At 42.8% G+C, this 26,997-nt stretch overlaps 2 protein-coding genes across 3 annotated transcripts in view; one reads left to right on the forward strand and one right to left on the reverse strand.

The window, feature by feature from the left end:
• Window positions 1-88: 88 nt before the first annotated feature.
• NDUFC1 (NADH:ubiquinone oxidoreductase subunit C1) lies at window positions 89-6,394 on the reverse strand. Its single transcript, XM_070415197.1, has 4 exons — window positions 6,285-6,394; window positions 5,723-5,826; window positions 2,436-2,515; window positions 89-203 (listed from the first exon to the last, which is right to left on the reverse strand). Exons 1-3 carry the CDS (start codon window positions 6,349-6,351, stop codon window positions 2,456-2,458), a joined length of 231 nt encoding a protein of 76 aa, XP_070271298.1. The 5' UTR covers window positions 6,352-6,394; the 3' UTR covers window positions 89-203; window positions 2,436-2,455.
• A 6,465-nt stretch (window positions 6,395-12,859) lies between these two features.
• The window catches only part of NAA15 (N-alpha-acetyltransferase 15, NatA auxiliary subunit), a 70,908-nt gene continuing 56,770 nt past the window's right edge, over window positions 12,860-26,997 (forward strand). For both annotated transcript variants that reach the window (XM_070415198.1, XM_070415199.1), the window contains exon 1: window positions 12,860-13,185. In XM_070415198.1, coding sequence (XP_070271299.1) covers window positions 13,132-13,185 — 54 coding nt within the window. In that variant the 5' untranslated portion in view covers window positions 12,860-13,131. The remainder of the gene's footprint in view (window positions 13,186-26,997) is intronic.

Here is a 26,997-nt window from a genome sequence, read left to right on the forward strand (position 1 = left end):
ATCAGAAGGTTACCTTCCACAATGAAGTACTTCTAATAATATACCTTAGAATTGATATTTTCCACACATTGTCACAACATACACAATCTGAAGAATACAGATGTATTTTTATTTTTTCATTTAATGATGCAAAACACAAATGCTGATTACATAGATTCACATATAACTTTTCTCTCTCGCTTTCAACTCTATATGGAGCATACCTATAATGAAGAGAAAAGAAATTAAAACTACAGCATTAACCAACAGATATATTAAAATTAAACCATTCTGAATAATTAACCTTAGAGCATCAAGAAAGTCTAGAAAACAAATCCACAAAGAGCACCAACACCTCATTTTAAGTTTTAGCAAAAAATAATTTAATTGAACTACAAAAGAGTAGTAAAAGCATCTAATTTTGATTTAAATATCTATTTCATTTTTGTCTCTTGATTGGCTGAAGTAGTGATATAGGCAAGTTGATATTAATATTTTTTTAAAAAGCAAATATTTGGATAATCAAACTCTAAAGAGCCGAGTCTGAGAGTTAAATATGAAAAGTATACATTAGTGATTACTATTTTACTCAGCAGAAATAAGTTATCTACTTTAATCAACCTAATCTACCTATATGTATATATATTATACATAAACTCACTATCTTTTAAATCACAGAATCACAGACCATACAGAGATCATATATGTTATTTTGTTCACAGCTATGTTTTACCAGCGATTGTTCAGTTGTAGTACCAATCATACTGAAATGGTCACACAGTAAAAAATTAACAATCTATTGCCTGCCCTTATACATTCATCTATCCAACAAATATGAAACTCCTAGTTGGATCAGACACTGAGCAAGTTGCTGACTACATGGTGATTAATAAAACAGACAGGGTTCCTGTTCTCATGGAATTTACACTTAAGTGGGGGATATGACAAGTAGATACTAAAAACCAAATACAGCCCCAACTGGTTTGGCTCAGTGGATAGAGCGTCGGCCTGCGGACCAAACAGTCCCAGGTTCGATTCCGGTCAAGGGCATGTACCTTGGTTGCGGGCACATCCCCAGTAGGGGGTGTGCAGGAGGCAGCTGATCAATGTTTCTCTCTCATTGATGTTTCTAACTCTCTATACCTCTCCCTTCCTCTCTGTAAAAAATCAATAAAAATATTTTTAAAAAAAGAACCAAATACACAAATAATTATAACTTATCATAAGTGCTATGAAGGCACTGTGTATAGTCCTATTAGATTTAATAAAATAAGATTTTTGGTTGCACTCTTAAACATAATTTTCTTTGAACACAGGCAGAGCATAATGGTTAAAAATGATTACACTAAGTCAGTGGTTCTCAACCTTCCTAATGCTGCGACCCTTTAATACAGTTCCTCATGTTGTGGTGTCCCCCAACCATAAAATTATTTTCGTTGCTACTTCATAACTGTAATTTTGCTACTACTATGAATCGTAATGTAAATATCTGATATGCAGGATGTATTTTCATTATTACAAATTGAACATAATTAAAGCATAGTGATTAATCACAAAAACAATATGTAATTATATATGTGTTTTCCGATGGTCTTAGGTGACCCCTGTGTAAGGGCCGTTCGACCCCCAAAGGGGTCGCGACCCACAGGTTGAGAACCGCTGCACTAAGTGATGATAGACCAGTGATGGCGAACCTATGACACACGTGTCAGAGGTGACACGTGAACTCATTTTTTTGGTTGATTTTTCTTTGTTAAATGGCATTTAAATTTAGTGTTTTGATTTAATGCATTCTTTTTTATAGTTCTGTATTACTGGCTTCACTTGTGCAAATAGAAATAAAATTTCCAGTTAGAAACAGCATTGGATTAGGATACAGAAATAAAATCATGGTAACTTTAAAAAAAATAAAAATAAAATAAATGGCATTTAAATATATAAAATAAATATCAAAAATATAAATCTTTGTTTTACTATGGTTGCAAATATCAAAAAATTTCTATATGTGACACGGCACCAGAGTTAAGTTAGGGTTTTTCAAAATGCTGACACGCCGAGCTCAAAAGGTTCACCATCACTGTGATAGACCAAGATACTAAAAATTTATAAATTTGTCACAGACAGGAATATAGGTGCTAAAAAGCATAAATCTAATAGGAAAAACACACAACCAAAATACATTATTTAAAAAGAGTTCAGCCCAGCCAGTGTGGCTCAGCAATTGAGGGTCTTGAGCATTGACCCAGGAACCAAGAGGTCACCAGTTTGATTTCCGGTCAGGGCACATGCCCAGTTTTCAGGCTCCATCCCCAATAGGGGGCATGCAGGAGGCAGCTGATTGATGATGTTTCTATCTCTATCCCTTTCCCTTCCTCTCTCTCTAAAAGTCAATCAATAAAAATAAAGAGTTTAATTATCTTGCATAATCTATTAATCCTATAAAATTGCATACTTACAGTATTAGCATTTAAAAAGTTTATTCCAACCCATTTCTTCTTTTATATTCTAAAACATCTTCATTATGTTGTTTGATAAGCTAGAAGAAAGTAATAGTTAAAATTAGAAATGCAATCTTCCTGGCAAATTAAAGAGGAGGAGACTAACTAATACTTAAAATTCAACTTTTGCCAAATAAATTACTTCATTCAGTGGGCAGTTAATGGAATGCCTCACTACAGAGGGGCTAAACCACACAACAAAGCAGGACTCGGTTATTAAATGGGGTCCAGGCTGGTTGGTAGCTGTGTATTATATTTCTAACCTTAGAAGTTTGATACTGTGAGTGAATGAACAACCTCACCCCCAAATATATGTGTATTAATTAGATACCAGGAGGACAGCTACTTTCTTAGAACCACTCTCTGACAAAATATTCAAGTGGGACAATGGTTGATATAGGGCAGTGATGGCGAACCTGTGACACGCATGTCAGAGGTGACACGCGAACTCATTTTTTTGGTTGATTTTTCTTTGTTAAATGGCATTTAAATCTATAAAATAAATATAAAAAATACAAGTCTTTGTTTTACTATGGTTGCAAATATCAAAAAATTTCTAGCCGAACCGGTTTGGCTCAGTGAATAGAGCGTCGGCCTGCGGACTCAAGGGTCCCAGGTTCGATTCCGGTCAAGGGCATGTACCTTGGTTGCGGGCACATTACCACTGAGGGGCGTGCAGGAGGCAGCTGATCGATGTTTCTCTCTCATCGATGTTTCTAACTCTCTATCTCTCTCCCTTCCTCTCTGTAAAAAATCAATAAAATATATTTTTAAAAAAAATTTCTATATGTGACACAGCACCAGAGTTAAGTTAGGGTTTTTCAAAATGCTGACGCGCCGAGCTCAAAAGGTTCGCCATCACTGATACAGGGTGACATTCGCTGAAATCAAAGATTTAATTTTAACCAGAGCCCTCAAGCAGCAATAAAGCTCCATTTCAGGAAAACTTTAAATTAAGAATGTAAATGCCCTAACCAGTTTGGCTCAGTGGATAGGGCGTCGGCCTGCGGACTGAAGGGTCCCAGGTTTGATTCCAGTCAGGGGCATGTGCCTTGGTTGCAGGCACATCCCCAGTGGGGAGTGTGCAGGAGGCAGCTGAATTGATGTTTCTAACTCTATCTCTCTCCCTTCCTCTCTGTAAAAAATCAATAAAATATATTTTAAAAAAAGAATGTAAAAAATTTCATTATAACATTATTTAAAAAGGATTAGTTACTGTTGTTAGGTTGTAAGTGACTTTCAACACCTCTTACTCATTTCAATTTGAAAGAACTGAATCACTTTAATGAGAAAATCCAAAATAAGAGACCTAAAGAGACGGAGTTAGGGGCAGTGGAGGAAGCCCAACCCCTTTAGGTACAAAACAAAAATTTTAAATACTAATGTAGCACAGATACTTTGAGTTAACTTTTAAAAATTTTATCTATAAGGAAGCAGTATTTCAGATTGGTCTACAGTGTAGCTAGGTCTGAAGTTAGGGAGAAGCAGATTCAGCAAACTAATTTCTCCAAGTATTTTCTGCATCTGTTAAAGTTCAACAATAATAGTACCTACATAGTGTTGTTGAGAATATTAAATGAGTATTTTTAAAATATTTTTTTTTATTGATTTCAGAGAAGGGAGAGGGAGAGAGATAGAAACATCTATGATGAGAGAGAATCATTGAACAGCTGCCTCCTGCACACCCTACATTGAGATTGAATCCACAGACCTGGCATGTGCCCTGACCAGAAATTGAACTGTGCCCTCCTGGTTCATAGGTTGATGTTCAACCATGGAGCCAAGCCAGCTGGGCTAAATTAATTTTTATATATAAAGCATTTGGCATACTGTAAAGACCAAAAAAAAAAAAGAAGAAGAAAGGCTGCTATACCTACACAGTAAGTATAATTTCCAACAATGTATTTACACAAACCAATGATTAAAATCTTATGTTTTGGCCCTGGCCAGGTAGCTCAGTTGGTTAGAGCATCCTCCAGATGCACCAAGGTTTCTGGTCAGGGTACATACAAGAAGCAACCAATAAGTAAGCAGAACAATAACTGATGTTTTCTCTCCCTCTCTCTCCTTCCCACCCAAATCAATTTTTTAAAATCTTCTTTTTGGAAATCTAATGTGATTTAACTTATATACCTGTTCATTGATGGTTTGTCTCTACGACAGCTGAGAAAAGTGCCTTCATAAAACCCCAACCAGTCTCCATCCTCCTTAAGAAATTACTAGTAGACACAGCCCAGCCAGCGTGACTTGGTGGCTGAGCATCGACCTAGGAACCAGGAGGTCACGGTTCGGGTCACTGTTTGATTCCCGGTCAGGGCACAAGCCAGGATTGTGGGCTCCATCCCCAGTGTGGGGCGTGCAAGAGGCAGCTGATCAATGATTCTCTCTCATCACTGAAGTTTCTATCTCTCTCTCCCTCTCCCTTTTTCTCTGAAATCAATAAATACATATTTAAAAAAAAATTAAATATAGGATAATAAGTAAAGGGTGTCCCAAAATTCACGCAAGAAGTAATTTTGATAGAAAACACAGGTTTATAATTAAAAATTGTAAATTTTTTATTGATTCATAAAGTATACAGTATAGGGTTATGTACGGAATAGCATTTCGGGTAAATGGCCTCCATGGCTTTGCTAGCACATATGCACTCTTTTGTTGAAATTTTCCATGACCGTTTGCATAAATGTGACTGAATTTCGTTGATACAGCGCTCAATTTCCTCCTTCAAGGCGTGGGTGGTCGTGGGTTTATTGGCATAAACCTTAGACTTCAAAAAACCCCAAAGAAGAAGGTCCAACGGCGTTAAATCGCATGATCTGGGTGGCCAATTCTGATCACCAAAACGGGAAATTACACGACCAGGAAATGACTCATGCAGTAGTTGAATTGTTTCTCGGGCTGTATGGCATGTGGCACCGTGGAGGCCATTTACCTGATATGCTATTCCATACATAACCCTAGACTGTATACTTTATGAATCAATAAAAAATTTACAATTTTTAATTATAAACCTGTGTTTTCTATCAAAATTACTTCTTGCGTGAATTTTGGGACACCCTTTAGTAACACCGCCACTCATGACAAACCCATGCTAAGTAACAATGAATGACGACACATTTCAGCTTCATCTATCTTCTCAATGCCCCTAAAACCTTAATACTTGCAATCCTTGGCATTTCCTTCACGGAGAAACATGTTATCAGCACACACATAACTATCCTATTGCACTGGGAGACAAGACTTACATAGGCCCACAGGAAGACGGTGGTGCCCAAGGTCAGCCCCACTTTCAGCCAATCAGGCTTGTCGTGCAGCGGCTCCCGAACATAGAACTTGGACCGCGCGGACGCTGCAAGGGACGGAGAGTCTGTAACTGGTCTCCTTGTCGGAAACAACGTGTATAATCGCATTTAATTCTCCCCCCAACCCCCGCCCCCCGCAACAGCCACGGGAACGGAGGTTCAGAGAGGTCAAGCGGCTCGCCCTGGGCCACCGGAGGACGGGGGGGCGGGGAGGGGGAGGGAAGGCGCCCCCGGGAGGGTCTCTCCTCCTGCAAAGAGGGGGCAGGAGGAACCCAAGGTCCGTTCGCACGAAGAGGGGGTGGGTGGCGCTCGGAGGGAGGTCGGCGGCGGGTGATAGGGAGCCCAGAGTCAGGGGTGCGGACAGGCGTGGGCTCGGGCCGCGGGCCGGCGAAGGTCACAGCGGGACGGGCCCGGGCCGCAGCCACCCCCGGCCCCGCCGGCCAGGTTCACCCTGGGAAGGGCAGGCTGGGAGGCCGGCTCTGCCTGCACGAGGAGGGACACTCACAGCCGCTCGGGAGCCTGGCCGGGGCCAGCAGCCGGGAGAAGGGCCGCAGCAACGCGGACGGCGCCATCTTGCCGGGCGGGCTCCGCCTACCCAGCCGGTCCCTCCGGGTCGGCGCCGGCCCTCGGAGCGCCCCCTGGCGGCAGTCACAGGCAGGTACTCACTCGTCTGGTGCGTCTCCAGTCTGCGAGGTTAGGGAGGAAATGATTCACGTGCGTGGTGTGGGGGAGGAGGAGGTGGCTTGTCCTCTGCCTTGTCCTCGGAGAGTTTATTTCAGACCCCTTCCCCAGGGATACCTACCCTTAGATCCACTGCAATCCACCGTCAGGAGCCAGAAAACTGGAAATGAAGTGTCATGTTGAGTTAACAGTTAGCATGTTGATTAAATTCTGTGTTCCAGCCTCTGTGCATGAATGCATCATGTGGTTCACATGCATCCTCTCATTTCATCTTCACGACAGACTGCATGGCATGCCGTGATTATCATCTTCAATTTACAGACGAAGCTCAAAGAAGATAAGCTATTCATCCAAGGTGAAATAGTATTCCTGATATTTGGAAAGACCTCTTACGGTTTCTAAAGTCTGTTTGCTCGCACTGTCTTAGAAAAGCCTCACAACCCTGTGAGGAAAAGAGAATCCCCGCATTTTAAAGCAAATGTCCTGACCCGCTCAAGAGCACACACGTGGGGGAGGCGGGCTTCAGACTGAGGTCTTCTGATCCCAGATTTAGTGATCCTCCCTTATCAGTGACCCTCCTTAGCCCCCCTAACAGGCTTGGACGGTGCCATGGGGCCATGAGCTGAAGGGCAGGGTTCAAAGTGCTTAAGTTCCTAAGTGCCATTCCTGCTCACACCTTTTTAGCTGCATCAATTTTAGGCAAATTACTTAACCTCTGTATGCCTCCCTAACATCAAGGCTATGTATAGGGTCGTTGGGACACTTAGTTTGTAAACAACTTGGTTTTGCCTGTTAAAAACATTGTACTAATCAGTAGGTTTTGTCTCTTTCACAGTTGCACCAGATTTATGTACATTCAATTCTCAATTTGATCTGATGTGTAAAGACCTTGTAAAAATATGTATAGGTAAAAGAGATAATAAGTTTTAATAAGCCGAAACCGGTTTGGCTCGGTGGATAGAGCGTCGGCCTGCGGACTGAAAGGTCCCAGGTTCGATTCCGGTCAAGGGCATGTACCTGGGTTGCGGGCACATCCCCAGTGGGAGATGTGCAGGAGGCAGCTGATCGATGTTTCTCTCTCATCGATGTTTCTAACTCTCTATCTCTCTCCCTTCCTCTCTGTAAAAAATCAATAAAATATATTTAAAAAAAAAAGTTTCAATAATTTAACTCTAATCCTTTGAATCTTATGCCATTTAGTTTCATTTTAAACGCAAAATAAATGTTAGCAAACCTCTTTTCCTTCTATATTTTCTTTTTTTGTTAATCCTCACCCAATGATATACTACTATATATATTTTAAATATATTTCCATTGATTTCAGAGAGGAAGGGAGAGGGAGAGATAGAAACATCAATGATGAGAGAATCATTGATCAGCTGCCTCCTGCAGGCCCCCTACTGGGGATCAAACCTGCAACCCAGGCATGCACCCTTGGCTGGAATTGAACTCCTTCAGTCCTCAGGCCAATGCTCTATCCACTGAGCCAAACCAGATAGGGCATGGTATTTTTTCCCATTGATTTTTAGGGAGAGGAGGGGGCGAGGAGAAAGAGAGAGAGAGAGAGAGAGAGAGAGAGAAACATTGATATGAGAGAGATACGTCTATCCGTTGCTTCCTGCACGTGCCCCACTGGGGTCCTGGATCAAACCCACAACCCAGGTACATGCCCTTGACTGGGAATCGAACCCCCGACCAACACTGCCAGCCACAGAGCTACACCAGCCAGGCCCTTCTATTTTTTCTTTAGCTATGTTATTAAAATTTTTTAAACCAAAAATTATTAACTAAAGAGTAAAAAATAATTGTTTATGCTTTCTGGTTCACTTTTACTAGTACATGTAATGGATGGCTAAATAGATTGCTAAGATCTGAGTCACTTTATAGTTTCTAACCTAGTTTGAGTCTCCTGGGCTCACGCTCAAGTAAGCAAACCACTCAGCTAATATGCTGACTGAGTTGTTGGTTCTCAACTTCTCTTCTCGTCCACTCAGCACCCAGTCAGTTGTATATCCTTTCTACATCATCCCTTGGAAGCTTGTCCTGACACAGCTCTTGCTAGTATCCAACAAGTTGGAACAGAAACCTGACTTAGTCAGAGCATACAGAGCCAGTAAGCCAATTGCCCATTTCAGTACTGCTGCTGGAAAAGGCTGTTTTGTTCTTTTGGCCCCTTTTACTAGTGTATATTTTGGGAGAGTGATAAAGCATAAGCACATTTCTCTCAGTGTGTTATAGCCGATGGAACCCTACACTTGGAGTAGGCAGCTGTAGGTGAAACCACATCTTGGAAAGAATCCCGGTGAAGCGATTCCAGCCGGGAGCTAATAGCTGTGATGTTTTGGTAGAAGTTGCTACCTGACATTCATTTAAGCATTTCCAGAATTTGCATGCTAAAACTTTACTTATGACCCAGGCAAAGGGAAAGGAGATTTGAATAGCAGCTAGGAAACCAGACTTTTTAGTCCCTGATTTTCCTGCTGGGAAACTTCTTACTCAACTTACACCTCCTAAGGAGGGTTAATGAAGAGCAAGACTTGAAACAGTATAAAATGTAAATTATATATATGTTTATTGATTTATGATTCACAAGAAGACTATACATCAAATTCAGGATCTGGAGAGAGATGAAGTGCCTGATGTATCTTTAAGTTTTTATTTAACTTACTGAAGTAATCACAAAATGTTAACATTTGTTAAATCTGGGTGGCAAATACATATTTCTTTTCTGTTGTATTTCTATAAAATTTAAGTACTTAATAATTAAGGCATAAAAGTGTCAATAGAGAACATTTTACATATGTGAAGATGAATGAATTTAACTCTACATAACCCTTTTTGTAGAATTAAATTTTGTCAGGTAAATTATTTATTTACTAGAGGCCTGGTACACAGATCCGTGCACTGGTGGGGTCCCTTGGCCTGGCCTGTGGGGATCGGGCCGAAACCACAGTCTGACATCCCCTGAGGGGGTCCTGGATTACAAGCAGGTGCAGGACAGGCAGAGGGACCCCACCGGTGCACGATTGAGGCTGGGGAGGGATCTTGGGAGGGTTCCAGGGCGTGTCTGGCCTGTCTCACTCAGTCCCAATGGACCCGACCCCAGCAGCAAGCTAACCTACCAGTCGGAGCTTCTGCTCCCTGGTGGTCAGTGCACATCATAGCGACTGGTCGAATGGTCCAATGGTCGGACACTTAGCATATTAGGCTTTTATTATATAGGATTTTTGGTTAAGATTTTCAGGGATGAGGCATTTTGACAATAGTCATATGCAAGTATTTGGGGTAAGGTGAACTACCCACCACCACCATCATCGTCACTGTCACCATCTAGCTTTGGATATGTTAACTTCTTGGATAGCTATCATTAACAGTATAAGTGAGATCTTTATCTGTTAAAAAGTGGTGATCGGCCAAAACCGGTTTGGCTCAGTGGATAGAGCGTCGGCCTGCGGACTGAAAGGTCCCAGGTTCGATTCCGGTCAAGGGCATGTACCTGGGTTGTAGGCACGTCCCCAGTAGGGGATGTGCAGGAGGCAGCTGATCGATGTTTCTCTCTCATCGATGTTTCTAACTCTCTATCTCTCTCCCTTCCTCTCTGTGGAAAATCAATAAAATATATTTTAAAAAAATAAAAAAAAATAAAAAATAAAAAGTGGTGATCTACCAGAGTACATATTTTATTGTTGAATTCAGGCTATGAAGTCTCTGACTATGTGGTTCAACTGTTACCTGTATCAGTAGGTCCATTTTAATGAGGATATGACTCAGATAAATGTTGACTCAACTAGTATTCACTGAATCTTAAAAATTGGTATTTATTTGTTATCAGCCAAAAAGAGTGTAACATTACCAAAGAATATTGCTGGCTCATCTATTTAGGTGCTTAGCTTCTGTTGGAAACTACTGCTTGTTTTGAAAGACAAGAAATGCTCTTCCCCCAAGGGGAAAACAGTATATTATTTACAGGATACATTTAGAAAATCATAGCAAATAATATTGCTATAGGGACTTTTGGCTATGAAGCCATCCTAACCCTAAACATAAACCTAACCCTAAGCTGAATCCTAACTCAAAACCTAAACATAACTAAATCTAAACCTAACCCTAAAATTAACCTAACTCTAACCCTAAACCAAACCCTAATCCTAAACCTAACCTTAAAGCTAACCCTACCATAACCCTAAACTTAACCCCTACCACTAACCATAACCTAACTTTAATCCTAAATATAATCTTAACCCCAACACTAACCCTACCTTTAACCTTAAACATAATCTTGAAGAAAACCCTAAACCTGAAGTTAGACAATTTTTCTATCTTTTTATAGTTCAGATAATTAAAAGAAAGACCTTTTAAAAGGGGGCAGTGAAGTTCAAATGTTACTACAAATTAACAACTGTTTTTATGAATTCTATGTTTGTTCTGTTGTGTGCTTTTTTAAGTTAAGATAAAAAAAAAAACTGGCCATATTCCAAAACTCAAACTCAGTTTCCTATAGATAAAATTTTCTTTTTTTAAAATATATTTTTATTGATTTCAGAGAGGAAGGGAGAGGGATAGATAGAAACATCAATGATGAGAGAGAATCATTGATTGGCTGCCCCTACAGGGGATCGAGCCCACAACCTGGGCATGTGCCCTTGGTCGAAATCGAACCCGGGACCCTTCTTCAGTCCACAGACCAACGCTGTATCCACTGGGCCAAACCAGCTAGGGCAGTAAAATTTTCTTAATGAAATTTTTGGAGATCACAGAAATTGAGGAGATTTCAGGATTTGACTACTAAAACCTTATTTATGACCCAGGCAAAAGGAGAGGGCATTTGAGATAGCAGAAAGCCCAAGCATTAGTCCCAGACTTTTCCACTGGGAAACTTTCCAGAGAAAGTTAAGGAAGAAGAAGCTGAAACCAGGAAAATACCTGAGTAAATAAATTTAATATTTTTTAAAAAATTGATTTCAGAGAGAGGAAGAGAGAGGGGGAGAGGGATAGAAATATCATTAATCAACTGCCTTGCACGCCCCCTACTGGGGATTGAGCCAGAAACCTGGGCTAGTACCCTGACTGGGAATCCAACATGACCTCCTGGTTCATGGGTGGATGCTCAACCATTAAGCCACACCGGTGGGGTGGGGCTGGGTAAATAAATTTAAAAGAGCAATGTTACATATTATATAATGATTCATGATGCAGAAAATGCGATGAATCGAATTCAGGATCTGGAGAAAGATCATAAAAAATAATCAAGGGGCCTTGGCTGGTGTTCTCAGTGGTTAGAGCAGATCATGTGGAAGGAAACCAGTCCATGTGTCTCTCTCACATCCATGTTTCTCTCTCTCTCTTCCCCTCCCATCCTTCCTCCCTTCCACTCTCTCTGAAAAGCAATGGAAAAAATATCCTCAGGTGAGTATTTTTAAAAAGTAATCAAGGGTAAAAATGGCTCATATGATATGAAAAACTGTAGATTATCAATGGAATGCCACTTTTAAAACTTAGTTTCACTGTGATTGTTAATGAAATGGCATATATGTAGAAGATGCCCTAGTGGGTATGTAGTCTGACCTTGCCTACTGCAATAGTTTTCTAGTATCCTTGCCAGATCTTCTTAGGCTTCTAAGATTTGAGGATTTCTGGAGATGGGGAATTCAACGAGTCACACTGTAAAGCACTAGCTTGAAGCTAGCTCCAGGGAAGTCAGTGTCCCTAATGCCACTACCCAAGGTGACTCAGCCACTCGTCAACCCGGCAGGGCATGGCCTCCGCCATGAAATAAAAACACACGCTTGAACATTCAGATGCTTCTCTGGCAGTGCAAAATGACACTCTGGGTCTGGCCGACTACCTTTACAGGCTGGTCCTAAGGAATAAACTGAGTCGCCAGTACCCCAGCCAAGTCCATTTAGTTGCTTAAGCTCTTCCGTGCTTTTTAGACTCCATTAAGCCCCCTCCTCTCCATATCTGTTTACAAGTCCCCACTGGCGTGAAGCCTTCTTTTTCTCTCCGCTTCTGCTACTTAATTCGGCACTTTGTCCAGGATCAAACACAGCGCTTCTTGAACGCCCGCATTTAAGCACTTCAGGCTCAAGCTGCGATCTGTCTGGGAGAGTGGATCCAATGAATGAAAGGCCAGTGTAGCAGTAGGAAGGCTGCTGTTTTTAACGCAGAGGCGGTCAGAGCCAAAGCGGACCACAGCCCGCGCTGCCCCTGTGCCTCCGTGATTCTCAGCGGCGAACGGGTGGGCGGGGCCTCTGCGACCCCCCTCTGCCCTGGCCCCCGGGCCGGCCTCCAGGTTTCCCAGCAAGCTCCGGGGCAGAGGAGGTGGGGAAAGGAGGTCATCGCGCCTGCGCGCTCGGCGGCATGACCCGGGTGGGAAAGCCCTTCGCGTCCGCCATTTTGGCTGCCTCTGTCGGTCCGTTCAGTTACCACGTGAACCGCCGACGGAGACCCGTGGTGGGTGGGGGGGAAGCGGCGGCCGCGTAAAGTGAGAAAGGGAAAAAGACAACGAAGGGGGAAGGGGTGTCGCGGCTGGGCGACGCGGTGACACCCGAGGCCCGGTCGCGGCGGTGGATCGGGGCATTCAGGGCTGAAGCCGCCAGGGAACGGCGGCGGTCGGACAAACACACTGACCGAGCCGGGCGGTGGCGGGAGCAGCGGGAGGAGCCGGAACGATGCCGGCCGTGAGCCTCCCGCCCAAGGAGAACGCGCTCTTCAAGCGGATCTTGGTAAGTGTGAGGCTCTGGGCCAACCGTGGGCAAGATCGAGCCGGTCCCCGGGCCTGTCACCCGTAACCTCGGCCCGACGGGCTCCGAGCCACCCTCGCCCGGGACCCCGCCTTCGTTACTTGTCTGGCGGCCGCATGAACTCTGTCGCCCCTTCCCTCTGGCTCCCGCTTCGGCCCGTGCGCCGGGGGCCCGCGGCTTCCTCCTCCGGTCCCCTCGCTTCAGAGGCCGCGGTCCCCGACTAGGCCCTGTCCTCCCCGCTTCTCTTTTGCCGGTGTCCACATCCCTCCCTGAGCGACGGGAGGAGAGGCCGGGCCTGGAGGAGGGGAGCCGGCACCAGGGGCTGGAGCCGCGGCCTGGGCTGTGCGGGAGCCCTGCCGGCCGGCCGGCCGGGGCGGTACCCTGGGGAGGAACAGGTGGGACGGACGCGGGGCGGCTCATTCATTGCCCGAGCGCGGCTCTCCCTGCGGCGGCTGTCCCTCCTCCTCGCCTCTCGGGACCCACCTGTCCCCGCCCGGCCCCGAGTCGCTTCGGGACCCGAGAGGCTGGAAGGGAGGAAGGAGTTTAGAGGAGAAAGGGAAGCTTTTCGACGACGACTTCCTCTTGGGTAGTGGCTTACTTGGGTCTTCAGCATCTTGGCGCCTCTCTCTTTTTTCTCTTTCTAGAGTAGGGACGGGACATTTATTTCTTGGTTTCTGAGCGGGAAACAGCCCCACCCCACCCCTCTCCTCGGGAGGTGGGGCGCACTGCGTGGGGGCGACCGGTCGGAAGTGAAAAGTTACGGGCTTTCGGTTGGGGCGTCCTAGACCAGGATTTTCGCCGAGACTGAAGCGCATTAACACCAGTGGAAACATTTAGCAACAGAGAATATAAGAACTTTTGAGATGGATCCTTTGACATTAGCTCAAACCCACTTATTCTCTACATTTCGAATGTGTGCAGTTGGCTTTTTTTTTCTTCTTCATTGTCATAAGTGCAATGATGTTTGGAGGGACTATTTACCTTGTAAAATATGTTTTGTCGCCTTGGCGCTATAATTAACAACATTATAGCACATTTTTTTTGTTTGGCATTTATGTGTGAGTTGACCCTTTCATGCAAACACTTCTTTGTGAAAGGATTAACTGTATTTGCCAAACTAAAGACTTTAAAGTTTGGGGTGTGTGTATGAAAGTGTTTGCATTCTCTCTTGCAATTTAAATTTATTTCACTTGTTTGAAAAGTAGAACAACTCTGGGGATCCAGTTTTTCTAGAAATAAGAAAGAGAATTCCGTGTTGAAATAACTTTGATTTTGCAAAAATATTCATATGTAGTACACACATTTAGTCGATGCATGTTGAAAAACATCAGAAAGTCACATCCAGTACCATGTAACTCTTAGTTTCCTTGAAATTCTTATTGCTATTTTTGTTTTGTTTTAGGACGAATTGGAATGTCAGTGGGACTATAATATAGTTTTGCCAGAACAATTTATTTATTTTTAAACCTTTTAAAAGACTAATTGGTGTGTAGGTTTGACTATAACACAGTTTTAGATGGAGCAAATTGTCTTTAATCTCCCACAATTCTTTATTTTGAAAATCCAAGCTGAAAAGTTGAGAGAAGAGTACAAGGAGCACTTATAAACCCTTTACATAGATTTAATATTTTGCTATATTTGTTATCTCGCTCCCCATACTTACAAGAGTTAAAAGTAAGTTGCAGACATAATAGTTCATTCCTAAATGCTTCAGCAAGCATCTCCTAAGAATAAGGCCATTGTTCTATAAAACCATAATACCGTTATCAATTATCAATCATTCCCTAATATTGTCTAATACCCAGTTCATATTCAGTTTCTCCCAATTGGTAGGGGTAGCACTTAAAAAAAAAAAAATCAAACTTCAGGGTCACATGTAGTTTTAACAAATAATAAGTTGAGATGCCTTGTACCCATTACCTAGTTTCCCTAATGCTAATGCCTTGTAAAACTGTAGTTCAGTATCATAACACTGATACAATCTACCAGTCTTATTCATATTTTTCTATTTTACTTGTACTAATTTGTGTATTTAGTCCTGTGCAATCTTATGTGTAGATTATATAACTATCACAATAGTCAATATACAGAACAGTTCCATTAGAACCACACCTCCTTCCCTCCTATCCTCTCTACCCTCCAAACTCTGGCAACCACTACTAATCTTTCTATAGTTTTGGCATTTCAAGAATGTTTACTAAAAAGTACTGTACATAACTTTTAGGATTGGCCCTTTTTATGCAACATAAAAGATTCATCCAAGTTGTTGGGTGTATCAATAGTTGTTCCTTGTTATTGCTGACGAATTCTGTGATATGGATGTACCACAGTTTAATTATTCCATAGGATAACAATTTTTGATTAAGCATCAAACAGTTTTTTTTGGTGGTGATAGTGGAGTGAACATTTAAGTTCATTGCTAAAGTTAAAGTGCTAAAGGATTTATTGGGATAGGTACATGCAGAAGAAAATTGAAAATCACTAACTGAAAGAAAAGGGGATATAATGTCCTTATTCTCTTACATTGGAATAATGAAAATATTACTAACCAAAAGTATAATTAGTATTTGTTTTTTCAAAATTGTTTCTGCTTCCTCAGTTGTAGTTAGCTCTTTTGACTGTAAGTTTTTCCCCCAAGTAAGATAAAGAAAAAGTTGGGCATACTCTAATGCCTTGTAATCAAGTGGTGCTTAGGTTAGTAACTTAAATCATTCCAGTGGCATTCAGCTTTTGAGCTACTACTTTCTTAGTTGTACCATACTTATTTGTAGTAAACTGTGTAGGAAATGAAATTAATTTGTGTTTTACAATTTCAAAATAATAAAGTATGTATTTGCCTTAATTTGTCAAAGGAAACCTGGTTTACAGATCAGTTTACAAAAAATTTCAGTTTTTTTGTAGTGGATTTGCCTGGCTTGTTCTAGTCGACTTGATATCTAAAATTTAATTTTGTTGCATATTTGGTCCATCTTTTTTCCCACATTACTGTTTTCTGACTATAAAACATTGTCATAAATTGGTCATAATTTCTGCAAAAAGTGTCTTGTATATAATTTGTCTAATGAAAGGGTGGGAATATGAGTTTAATGTGCTATATATTATGTAGGAGTTTAGTTTAAAGAAGAGATATTTGTTTTTGCCAGAAGTGTTTTTTGTTGTTGTAATTACACTCTATTGTAACAATGTGAAAAACTAAGTCATTAAAAAATGATGGCTTTGCATACTCCTGATGCTATTTTTCACCACTTCTTAGGATATAGGTGAATGGTAAGAGAAATGAGGTTGTCAGGGTAAAACAAAATCCACACTTTTGTAGATTTAGCCCACTTGGAAAAGTTGGACATACTCTTTTGCCTTGCAGTCAAGTGTTGCTAGGTTGGTGACTGTTGCTGCTTTCTTCTCTCTTCTCTCTATGTTAATATGAGTTGTAAGAAAAACATCTAACTTAGGAGTACTTAAAATATTGTACATCATTAATCTATTTTTGGATTTTTGCCTGAATGATTTATGATGTTAGTTAAAAGTCTGAAGGAGAATTTTTCTTCCTAGAAAAGTGGTAAGAGAAGTTAGCTTAGCATAGTGATAATATTTGCGATTTACTGAAAACTTACAATTTGTACTATAATCTGTGGAGATGGAAATGCTAGACATAGAACCATTAGCTACATGTGGCTGTTGTACACTTGAAATATGGCTAATGGGATTGAGGAACTGAATTTTTAAATTTTTTAAAAGTTTTTTTTGTTTGTTTTAAAATATATTTTATTGATTTTTTACAGAGCGGAAGGGAGAGGGATAGAGAGTTAGAAACATCGATGAGAGAGAAACATCAATCAGCTGCCTCCTGCACCCCCCACCGGGGATGTGCCCACAACCAAGGTACATGCCCTCGACTGGAATCGAACCCGGGACCCTTCAGTCCGCAGGCCGACGCTCTATCCACTGAGCCAAACTGGCCAGGGCATGAATTTTTATTTTAATGAATTTAAATTCAAATAGCCACATGTGAAGGGTTATCATTTTGGACAGTTAAAAGATAGTACCCACAGAAGTAGACATGGTGCCCTGTACGATTGCAGGGCTGGAAAGCTACTGGCCAACTGGCCTTAACTGAAGGGATTTCTTTGCTTAGTCTGCATTCTTATTCCTTTTAATAATTCTGCTTCTGATAATGTAGTTCTTTCAGAGCATTGATTTAAATATATCTTCTTTGTTCATAAAAGTGTTTTTGGACATAAAAGACTAGGTCATATAAGGGATCACATGCGAAGGGCTGTTTGTTCAAAATTTTCTCTCCTGGATATTTGCATGGCTCATTTTTTCTCTTATTTCTTTTGGAATTCTGCTCAGATGTCATCTAAATGTTATATAGAGGCCTTCCTTGACCAGGAGAAGTCCTCCTCAGTCAACCTTCTTATTTTCTTCCCTGCTTTTTTTTTTTCCATATCACCATCAGACAAGTTATTTATCACATGTCTTGCACAATTAAAATGTAGGTTTTATGAGGATAGAGACTTTGTTCTGTTCATTGCTCTACTCGTTAGAGTAATGTACCAATATAGATATTTAAGAAATATTTGTTACATGAAATGAGTTTTAAATCAATGACTACAGGGCAAGAAAGAAAGAGCTTTGGATTGTGTGCTTGCACAGAGATTTTTGTAGAAGGTAGTTAAGCTGAGCCTTGGCTTTGTAGAGTACATTACTATATGAGGTAATTGTAGGACATCAGGCAGAACCTGTATTACCTGGTAAGAACTTGGATGTTTCATTTATGAATGAATCATAGTATTTGTTTACATGGCCCTTGTCCCATCACAAGAGCATAAGAGAAAATTTGATTTTTTTGTTTTGTTTTGTTTTAGCATTGGAAAAAAAATAACATCTGGATTAAATGATGTGAGGAGCTTGCTGAATCAGATAGTAAGGCTCAGTCATCTGTAGTTTCATAAAGCTATACAACTGATTCTGACAAAGGGGTGAGGACCTCTGCATATGCTGTTATGAATATAAAATGTTAGAAGGGGAAATTTTTTTTTTTTTAGTTTAGAATTCCTTTGTGAGTTATTTTCAGGAAATTAAATAACCAAGTTGAATTCTTGGAATTTGGAAAGGTATGCTGGAAGCTGGAGTGTCAGAGCAAGCCATTTAACCATCAGTGAGCCTAGCCAACCATCGGTGTTCACTTCTAAATACATACAACTTTGCTGACTATTCATAGGCAGTAACCATATTGAAAAAAGAAAAACTTCAAATTCTTAGTGAAAATTGTTTTGAGAAGAATGTCATTTGCCAGTGCTGATGGCAGAAGAGCAAGTGAAGAGGTTTAAAGAGTGGTGGTTCTTAGTATAAGAATTAGGATGTGGAGAGGAGGGAATTTTATGCTGTGATTGTATTCTTGACTTTTAGGAATTTCCCTGGTATATCTGTACTGTTTTGTGTTGCATGCTGTACAAAGCTGTATTTAAGTTGTAACTTTAAAAAAAACACCAGTTTAACTTGTTGCATATGGATTGTCCCTCTTAGGTAAGGTATGAATTATATTGTTCACTACATAATTTGTAATTAAAATAATTTCTTAAAATTTCAATTTAATAAAAGCAGTCTTTTTTTGGCTACTTAAAAGTAAAATAAAAATTCTACCGTAGAAATAAATGAATGAGAGGTTAATGTTTTTGTTCTTGACATATGCTCTATTCCACTGAGATTTTCTTTGGTTAATAAAATTGGAACAGCCCTAGCTGGTTCAGCTTAGTGGATAGAGTGTCAGCCTGCAGACTGAAGAGTCCTGGGTTTGATTCTGGTCAAGGACACATGTCCAGATTGTGGGCTCGATCTCCAGTAGGGGACGTGCAAGAGGCAGCTAAACAATGATTCTCTCTCATCATTGATGTTTCTATCCCTCTCCCTTCCTCTCTGAAATCAATAAAATTATATTTTAAATAAATAAATAAGATAAGAACAGATTTTCAGTTGATATAATTTGAAATTTCTACTAAAACCTACTGGGGAAATTGTAATCTTATTTTTTTTAATTGAATTTACTGGGGTGACATTGGTTACTAAAATGACATAGGTTTCAGTGTACAATTCTGTAATACATCATCTGTATATTGTATTGTGTGTTCACCACCCCAAGTCATTTATCTTTCCTTTATCCTCTCCTACCTCCCCCTACCCCCCTTTCCTTCTAGTAATCACCATACTGTTGTTTATGAGGTTTGTGGGGTTTTTTTTTCTTAATCCCTTTGCCTTTTTCACCAAGCCCCCCAATCCCTCTACCTCTGACAGCTGTCAGTCTGTTCTCTGTATCTATGATCTGTTTCTATTTTGTTCGTTCTTTTGTTCATTAGATTCAACATATACTAGTAAGTGAAATCATGGGATACTTCTCTTTCTCTGACTGACTTATTTCGCTTAGCATAATACTCTCCAGATCCTTGTTTGCTGTCTCAAAGGGTAAGAGATACTTCTTTTTTACTGCTGCATAATATTCCCATGGTGTAAACGTACCAGTTTTTTATCCATTCATTTAGTGATGGACACTTGGGCTGCTTCGAAATCTTGGCTGTTGTACATAACGCTGAAATGAACATAGGGGTGCAAACATTCTTTCTAATTGGTATTTTGGGTTTCTTAGAATGTATCCCTAGAAGTGGGGTCACTGGATCAAATGGCAGTTCCATATTTAATTTTTTGAGGAAACTTTACAGTTTTCCATAATGGCTGCATCACTCTGCATCCCCAACAGCAGTGTACTAGGTAGGGTTCCCTTTTCTCCACATCCTCACTAACACTTGTCGTTTGTTGATTTGTTGATGGTATCCATTCTGACAGGTATGAGGTGATACCTCATTGTCATTTTAATTTACATCTGTGATGATTAGTGACTGGGCATTTTTTCATATGTCTCTTGACCATCTGTATGTCCACTTTGGAGAAGTGTCTATTTAGGTCCTTTGCTCATCTTCCTTTTGTTAAGTTGTATGAGTTCCTTACATATTTTGGATATTAACCCTTTATCACATGTATTATTGCCAAATATGTTCTCTCATACAGTGGAGTGGGCTCCCTTTTCATTATGTTGATGGTTTTTTTGCTGTGCAGAAGCTTTTTATTTTTATGTAGTTCTGTTTGTTTATTTGCTATGAGAGATGTCTGAGATTTTGCTGCCTAGGGTTTCTTCTAGGATTTTTATAGTTTCACGACTTTTATCCATTTTGAGTTTATTCTTGTGTATGGTGTAAATTGGTGGTTTATTTATTTATTTTTTTATTGTATGTACTTGTCCAATTTTCCCAGTGCCATTTATTGAAGAGACTTTTTTTACTCCATTGTATGCTCTTGCCTCCTTTGTCAAATATTAATTGAGCATAATGGATTGGGTTGATTTCTGGATTCTCTGTTCTTTTCCATTGATCTATATATGCCTGTTGTTGTGCCAGTATCAGGCTGTTTTGATTACAGTGGCTTTGTAGTATAACTTACTATCTGGCATTGTGATCCCTCCAACTTTGTTCTTCTTTCTTAAGATAGCTGCAGCTATTCAGGGTCTTTTTTGTTTCCATATAAATTTTTTGGAGTATTTGTTCTAGATCTGTGAAATAATGCCATTGGTATTTTAATAGGGATTGTATTGAATCTATAAATTGCTTTGGGTAGTATGGACATTTTAATGATGTTAATTCTAGCAGTCTCTGAACACAATATATTCTTCCACTTGTTTATATCTTCCTCTATCTCTTTTCAATGTCTTGTAGTTTTCCTAGTACAAGTCTTCATTTAAAATTTTTTTTAAAAATTATGTTTACTGAGCCCAGCTAATGTGGTTCAGTGGTTGAGCATTGACCTATGAACCAGGAGGTCATGATTCGATTCCTGGTCAGGGCACAGGACTGGGATCACAGTGTGGGGCACAGGAGGCAGCCAATCAATGATACTCTCATCCTTGATGTTTATGTCTCTCTCTCCCTCTCCATTCCTCTCTGAAATCAATAAAATATTTTTAAAAATTATATTTACTGGTTTTGAGAAAGAGAGACATGGATTTGTTGTCCCACTTTTTAATGTATTCATTGGTTGCTTCTTGAATGTGCCCTTAACCAGAGATCGAACCCGAAACCTTGGTGTATCGGGATGGTGCTCTAACAACTGAGCTACCCAGCCAGGGCTTCATTTTTGTTGTTGTTGTTTTTGTTTTGTTAATCCTTACCTGAGGATTTTTTTTTCATCGATTTTTCAGAGAGCGTAGAAGGGAGGATGGGGAGGAAGAAAGGGAGAGAGAAACATCGGTATGAGAGACACATCGATTGGTTGCCTCCTGCACCCGCTCCTTCTTGGGACCAGGGATTGAACTTCCAACCCAGGTACAGACCCATGACGGGAATTGAACCCATGACCCTTCAGTGCTTGGACTGACCCTCTTACTCACTGAGCCACACTGGCCAGAACCAGAGCTTTCATTTTTTTGCACCTATCCAATTTTCCCAGCACCACTTATTGAATAGACTGTCTTTTTTCTTTTTAAGTGTTTTATTTTTATTTTTATTGATTTCAGAGAGGGAGGGAAAGAGAGACAGAAACATCAATGATGAGAGAAAATCATTGATTGGGTGCCTCCTGCATGCCCCACACTGGGGTTCAACCATGCATCCCAGGCATGTGTCCTTGACTGGAAATGAACTGGGACCCTTTGGTCCAAAGGCCGACGTTCTATCCACTGAGCTAAACCGGCTAGGGCTGAATAGACTGTCTCTATCCCATTGTATGTTATTGCCTCCTTTGTCAAATATTAATTGACCATAAAGGCGAGGGTTTATTCTGTTCTTTCTATTCTATTTATTCTGGGCTTTCTATTCTGTTCCATTGATCTATGTCTCTTTTTATGATGTTTTTTTTTTTTTAAATAAATTTTTATTGATTTCAGAGAGGAAGGGAGAGGGAAAGTGAGAGAGAAACATCAATGATGAGAGAGAATCATTGATCAGCTGCCTCCTGCATGTCCCCACTGGGGATTGGGCCCACAACCTGCGTACGTGCCCTTGACTGGAATTGAACCCAGGACCCTTCAGACTGTAGGCTGACACTGTCTATTGAGCCAAACCAGCGAGGGCAGTGCCATGATGCTTTAATTACTACTAGTGGCCCAGTACACAAAATTCATGCATGGGGCAGGGTGTCCCTCAGCCCGGCCTGCACCCTCTCCAATCTGGGACCCCTTGGGGGATGTCCAACTGCCGGTTTAGTCCCGATCCCTGTGGTACTGGCAGTTGGTCATCCTTCTTGTAATCTGGGACTGCTGGCTCTAACCGCTCACCTGCCTGCCTGCCTGATCGCCGCTAACCACTCTGCCTGCCAGTCTGCCTAACCACCAACTGCCCCCCCCACTGGACTTCTCACCCCCAACTGCCCCACCTTGCTGGCCTGATTGCCCCCAACTGCCCCTCACCCCCCGCCAGCCTGATCGCCTCCAACTGCACCCCTCTGTTGGCCTGATCGCCCCCAACTGCCCCCCCTGCTGGCCTGCTCGCTGCCTACTGCCGCCCCCCCTGCCAGCCTGCTCTCCCCCTACTGCCCCCTCGGCTGGCCTGATTGCTTCCAACTGCCCCCCCCATCCGCTGGCCTGCTCACCCCCAACTCCCCCCCCCCCCCCCCCACTGGCCTGCTCACTCTCCTCTCAACTCCCCCCCCCCCCCCCCCCCCCCGCTGGCCTGCTCGCCCCCAACTACCCCCCCACCCCGCCGGCCTGATCACCCCCAACTGCCCTCCCCTCCTGGCCTGATAGCCCCTAACCACCTCTGCCTCGGCCCTGCCACTATGGCTTTGTCTGGGTGGCAGCCACGGAGCCAGCTAGGGCAACCAAGGAAGCCAAGCCTCCTGCGCCTGCTCTTCAGCCGGCTTGGCTTCCCATGGCCAGCGCCGCCATCTTTGTCATGTCAATTTGCATTTTTTTCCTGTCTCCTTTTTGGCTGTGGGTGCCACCATCTTTATTGCAAAGTGATGGTTAATTTGCATATTGCTCTTTTATTAGGATGGCCTTGCTTTATAGTTTGATATTAGGTAGTATGACTCCTCCAACTTTGTTGTTCTTTTTTTTTTTTTTTCCAAGAGTACAGTGGCTATTTGAGTTCTTTTGTGGTTCCACATAAATATTTGGAATATTTGTTCTAGTTTTGTGAAATACACCATTGGTATCTTGATAGGAATTGTGTTAAATCTATAGATTGCCTTGGATAGTATGGACATTTTAATTATGTTAATTATTCCAATTCATGAACATGCTATATGCTTCCACTTGTTTGCATCTTCTTCAGTGTCTGGTTATTTTCTGAATATAGGTTTTTCCTTGCTTAAATTTATTCCTGTTTTTTTGGAGGGGTTTTTATAGATGTACTTGTAAATGGGATTGTTTTCTTAGTTTCCCTGTCTTATAGTTCATTATTGGAGTACTAGTGCCCGGTGCATGGATTCATGCACATTGAAAGGGAATAAATTAGAAGAAAGATTCGTGTGATAATTACGTTACTGCAAAAAATTACATGTCAAAATAGTATATGTAATATCTCCTATACTAATAAAAGGGTAATATGCTGATTACACCGGACGTCCTTCTGGACATCCTTCTGGACAAAGCCATGGTGGCGGGGCTGAGACAGGCAGTTAGGGGCAATCAGGCCGGCAGGGGAAAGCAGTTAGGGCAGTGATGGCGAACCTTTTGAGCTCGGTGTGTCAGCATTTTGAAAAACCCTAACTTAACTCTGGTGCCATGTCACATATAGAAATTTTTTGATATTTGCAACCATAGTAAAACAAAGACTTATATTTTTGATACTTATTTTATAGATTTAAATGCCATTTAACAAAGAAAAATCAACCAAAAAAATGAGTTCGTGTGTCACCTCTGACACGGGTGTCATAGGTTTGCTATCACTGAGTTAGGGGGATCAGGCCGGCGGGGAGAGCAGTTATGGGGATCAGGCCGGCAGGGGAGAGCAGTTAGGGACGACCTGGCCTGCAGGGGAGGGCAGTTAGGGGCGACCAGGCCGGCAGGGGAGGGCAGTTAGAGATGACCTGGCCGGCAGGAGAGGGGAGTTAGGGGTGACCAGGCCAGCAGGCAGAGAGGTTAGGGGTGATCATGCAGGCAGGGGAACAGGGGCATCAGGCAGGCAGGTGAGCAGTGAGGAGCCAGCGGTCCTGTATTGCAAGAGGGATGTCCAACTGCCGGTTTAGGCCCAATCCTGCAGGCAGTTGGATATCCCTCGAGGTGTGCTGGAGTGGAGAGGGTGCAGGCCGGGTTGAGGGCAGAGGCAGTCAGGTGAGCAGTTAGGGGTGATGAAGCAGGCAGGTAGAGGCAGTTAGGGATGATCAGGCAGGCAGGCAGTGTGGTTAGGAATGATTACGCAGGCAGGTGAGCGTTTAGGGACAATCAGGCAGGTAGGCAAGCAGTTAGGGGCGATCAGGCAGGCAGGTGAGTGGTTAGGGGCAATGAGGCAGGCAGGCAGAGGCGGTTAGGGGTGATGAGGCAGGCAGGCAGAGTGGTTGGGGTGATCAGGCAGGAAGGCGAGTGATTAGGGGCGATCAGGCAGGCTGGCAGGCAGGCGAGCAGTCCGATCGGGCCTAAACCAAGCAGTCAGACATCGTCCGAGGGGTCCCAGATTGTGAGAGGATGCAGGCCAGGCTGAGGAACCTCCCCTTCCCCATCCACTAATTTCGTACAATGGGCCTCTAGTAGTATTATAAAATTAAAATGTGTGCAATTGGTGCCAGTGAGAGCTTTATATGTATCATGCATGCATGAGTAACTATAGGCCTGGTGCATGAATTTTGTGCACTTGTGGGGCGGGTTCCTCAGCCCAGCCTGTACCCTCTCGCTGTCCGAGAGCCCTGGGGTGATGTCCACATGATGACTTACGCCTGCTCCCCAAGGGCCTAAGTCATCAGTCGGATATCCTTACCGCTGCCGCAGAGGCGGGAGAGGCTCCCACCACTGCCGCTGCGCACACCAGCTGTAAGCCCGGCTTCTGACTGAGCGGTGCTCCCCCTGTGGGAGTGCACTGACCACCAGGGGGCAGCTCCTGGGTTGAGAGTCTGCCCTCTGTTGGTCAGTGCACATCCGAGCGACCGGTCGATTTGCATATTACCCTTTTATTATATAGGAGGGTGCTAGTGCACGTCATATGTACTGGTTGGTCGGTTGGCCAGTCAATGAATAAATTGCAAAGTGGTTCACGTTGAATGTCAACAAAAACAACCAAATTCACGATCGACAATGACAGGTCGAAATACACGTGTGTGATTGACGCCAGCGAGAGCTTTGCATGTATTGTGCATGTGCGAATCAACATTTATTTTTAAATTGCCAGTGTGTGTCATATGTACTGGCCGTACATATGTACTGTTGGTCACTTAGCATTTTATATTTATACAAGAGGCCCAGTGCATGAAAACTCATGCACTGGAGGGTGGTCCCTCAGCCCGGCCTGCCCCCTCTTACAGTTTGGGAGCCCTCAGGGGCAGGAGGCAACCTAGTCATCAGGGGAAGGCGACGCCCCATCACACCTTTGCTACTGCTACTGCCAGCAGCGCAAGCCTCGGCCGGTCCTGGGTGGCTGGGTAGCCGCCATCTGAGGCTTGCCTGTGCCTCGGGCCAGCCCTAGATGGCTGGGGGGTTGAGAGGACTGGGGACTCCAGAGGCCAGAGCGTGCCTGTCGTCCTGGTGGGGCTGAGCACTGCCATCTTGTGGCTGTGGGCGCTGCCATCTTTGAGGGCGGGGCAGTAAATTGGCATATTCCCTCATTGGCTGTGGACGCCACCATCTTTGAGAGCGGGGCAGTCAGTTAGCATATTCCCTCCTTATTGGCTGTGGGCACTGCCATCTTTGCGACAGCATGAGGGTCAATTAGCATATTCCCTCTTTATTAGGATATATAAAAGCCTAAACAACTGAACGACCAGTCGACTGGTCGCTATGACACGCACTGACCATCAGGGGACAGACGCTCAACGCACAGTATTGGGCTTCCTCTTGTCTGGATTGGGCCTGCGGGGATCGGGCTGAAACCGGCTATCTGATATCCCCGAGGGGTCCCATATTGTGAGAAGGCACAGGCCAGGCCAAGGGACCCTACCGGTGCATGAATTTGTGCACCGGGCCTCTAGTCTATACTAATAAAAGGGTAATATGCTAATTAGGCTGGGCATCTTCTGGATGTCCTTCTGGACAAAGCCATGGTGGGGGGCCGAGGCAAAGGCGGTTAGGGGCGACCAGGTCGGCAGGGTAGGGCCGGCAGGGGAGGGCAGTAAGGGGTGACCAGGCAGTCAGGCAGGTGAGCAGTTAGGAGTTAGCAGTCCCAGATTGCGAGAGGGACAGCCGTTGGACATCCTCCAGGGGTTCCTGAAATAGAGAGGTGCAAGCAGGGCTGAGGGAACCCCCACCCGTGCACGAATTTTGTGCACCAGGCCTCTAGTATGTAGATAAGAATGCAACTGATTTCTGAATATTTATTTTGTATCCTGCTACCTTACTGAATTCAGTTATCAGGTCTAGTAGCTTTTGGTGGAATCTGTATACTTCTCTCTATATAGTATCATATTATCTGCTATATAGCAATCTTATTTTGAAGCTAGTGATATTTTTAAAATATATATATTTTTACTGACAGAGAGAGAGAGAGGGAGAGAGAGAGAGAGAGAGAGAGAGAGACATCAGTGATGAGAGAGAATCATCTATTCAGTTGCATCCTGCACACCCCCTGCTGGGATCGATCCCAAAACATGGGCATGTGCCTTGACCAG

The sequence above is a fragment of the Myotis yumanensis genome, unplaced genomic scaffold, assembly GCF_028538775.1.
Source record: "Myotis yumanensis isolate MYYU_CA2020_CCGP unplaced genomic scaffold, mMyoYum1.0.hap1 SCAF_5, whole genome shotgun sequence".
Classification (NCBI taxonomy): domain Eukaryota; kingdom Metazoa; phylum Chordata; class Mammalia; order Chiroptera; family Vespertilionidae; genus Myotis; species Myotis yumanensis.

What these genes read in the sequence shown, in the direction of transcription:
- NDUFC1 (XM_070415197.1), bottom strand. Translation starts at nt 6,351, where the DNA reads ATGGCGCCGTCCGCGTTGCTGCGGCCCTTCTCCCGGCTGCTGGCCCCG. An exon ending in GGCCAGGCTCCCGAGCGGCT is followed by an intron (nt 5,827 to 6,284) that starts GTGAGTGTCCCT and finishes CGTCCCTTGCAG; the next exon opens with CGTCCGCGCGGTCCAAGTTC. An exon ending in CCGTCTTCCTGTGGGCCTAT is followed by an intron (nt 2,516 to 5,722) that starts GTAAGTCTTGTC and finishes ACTTTCTTCTAG; the next exon opens with CTTATCAAACAACATAATGA.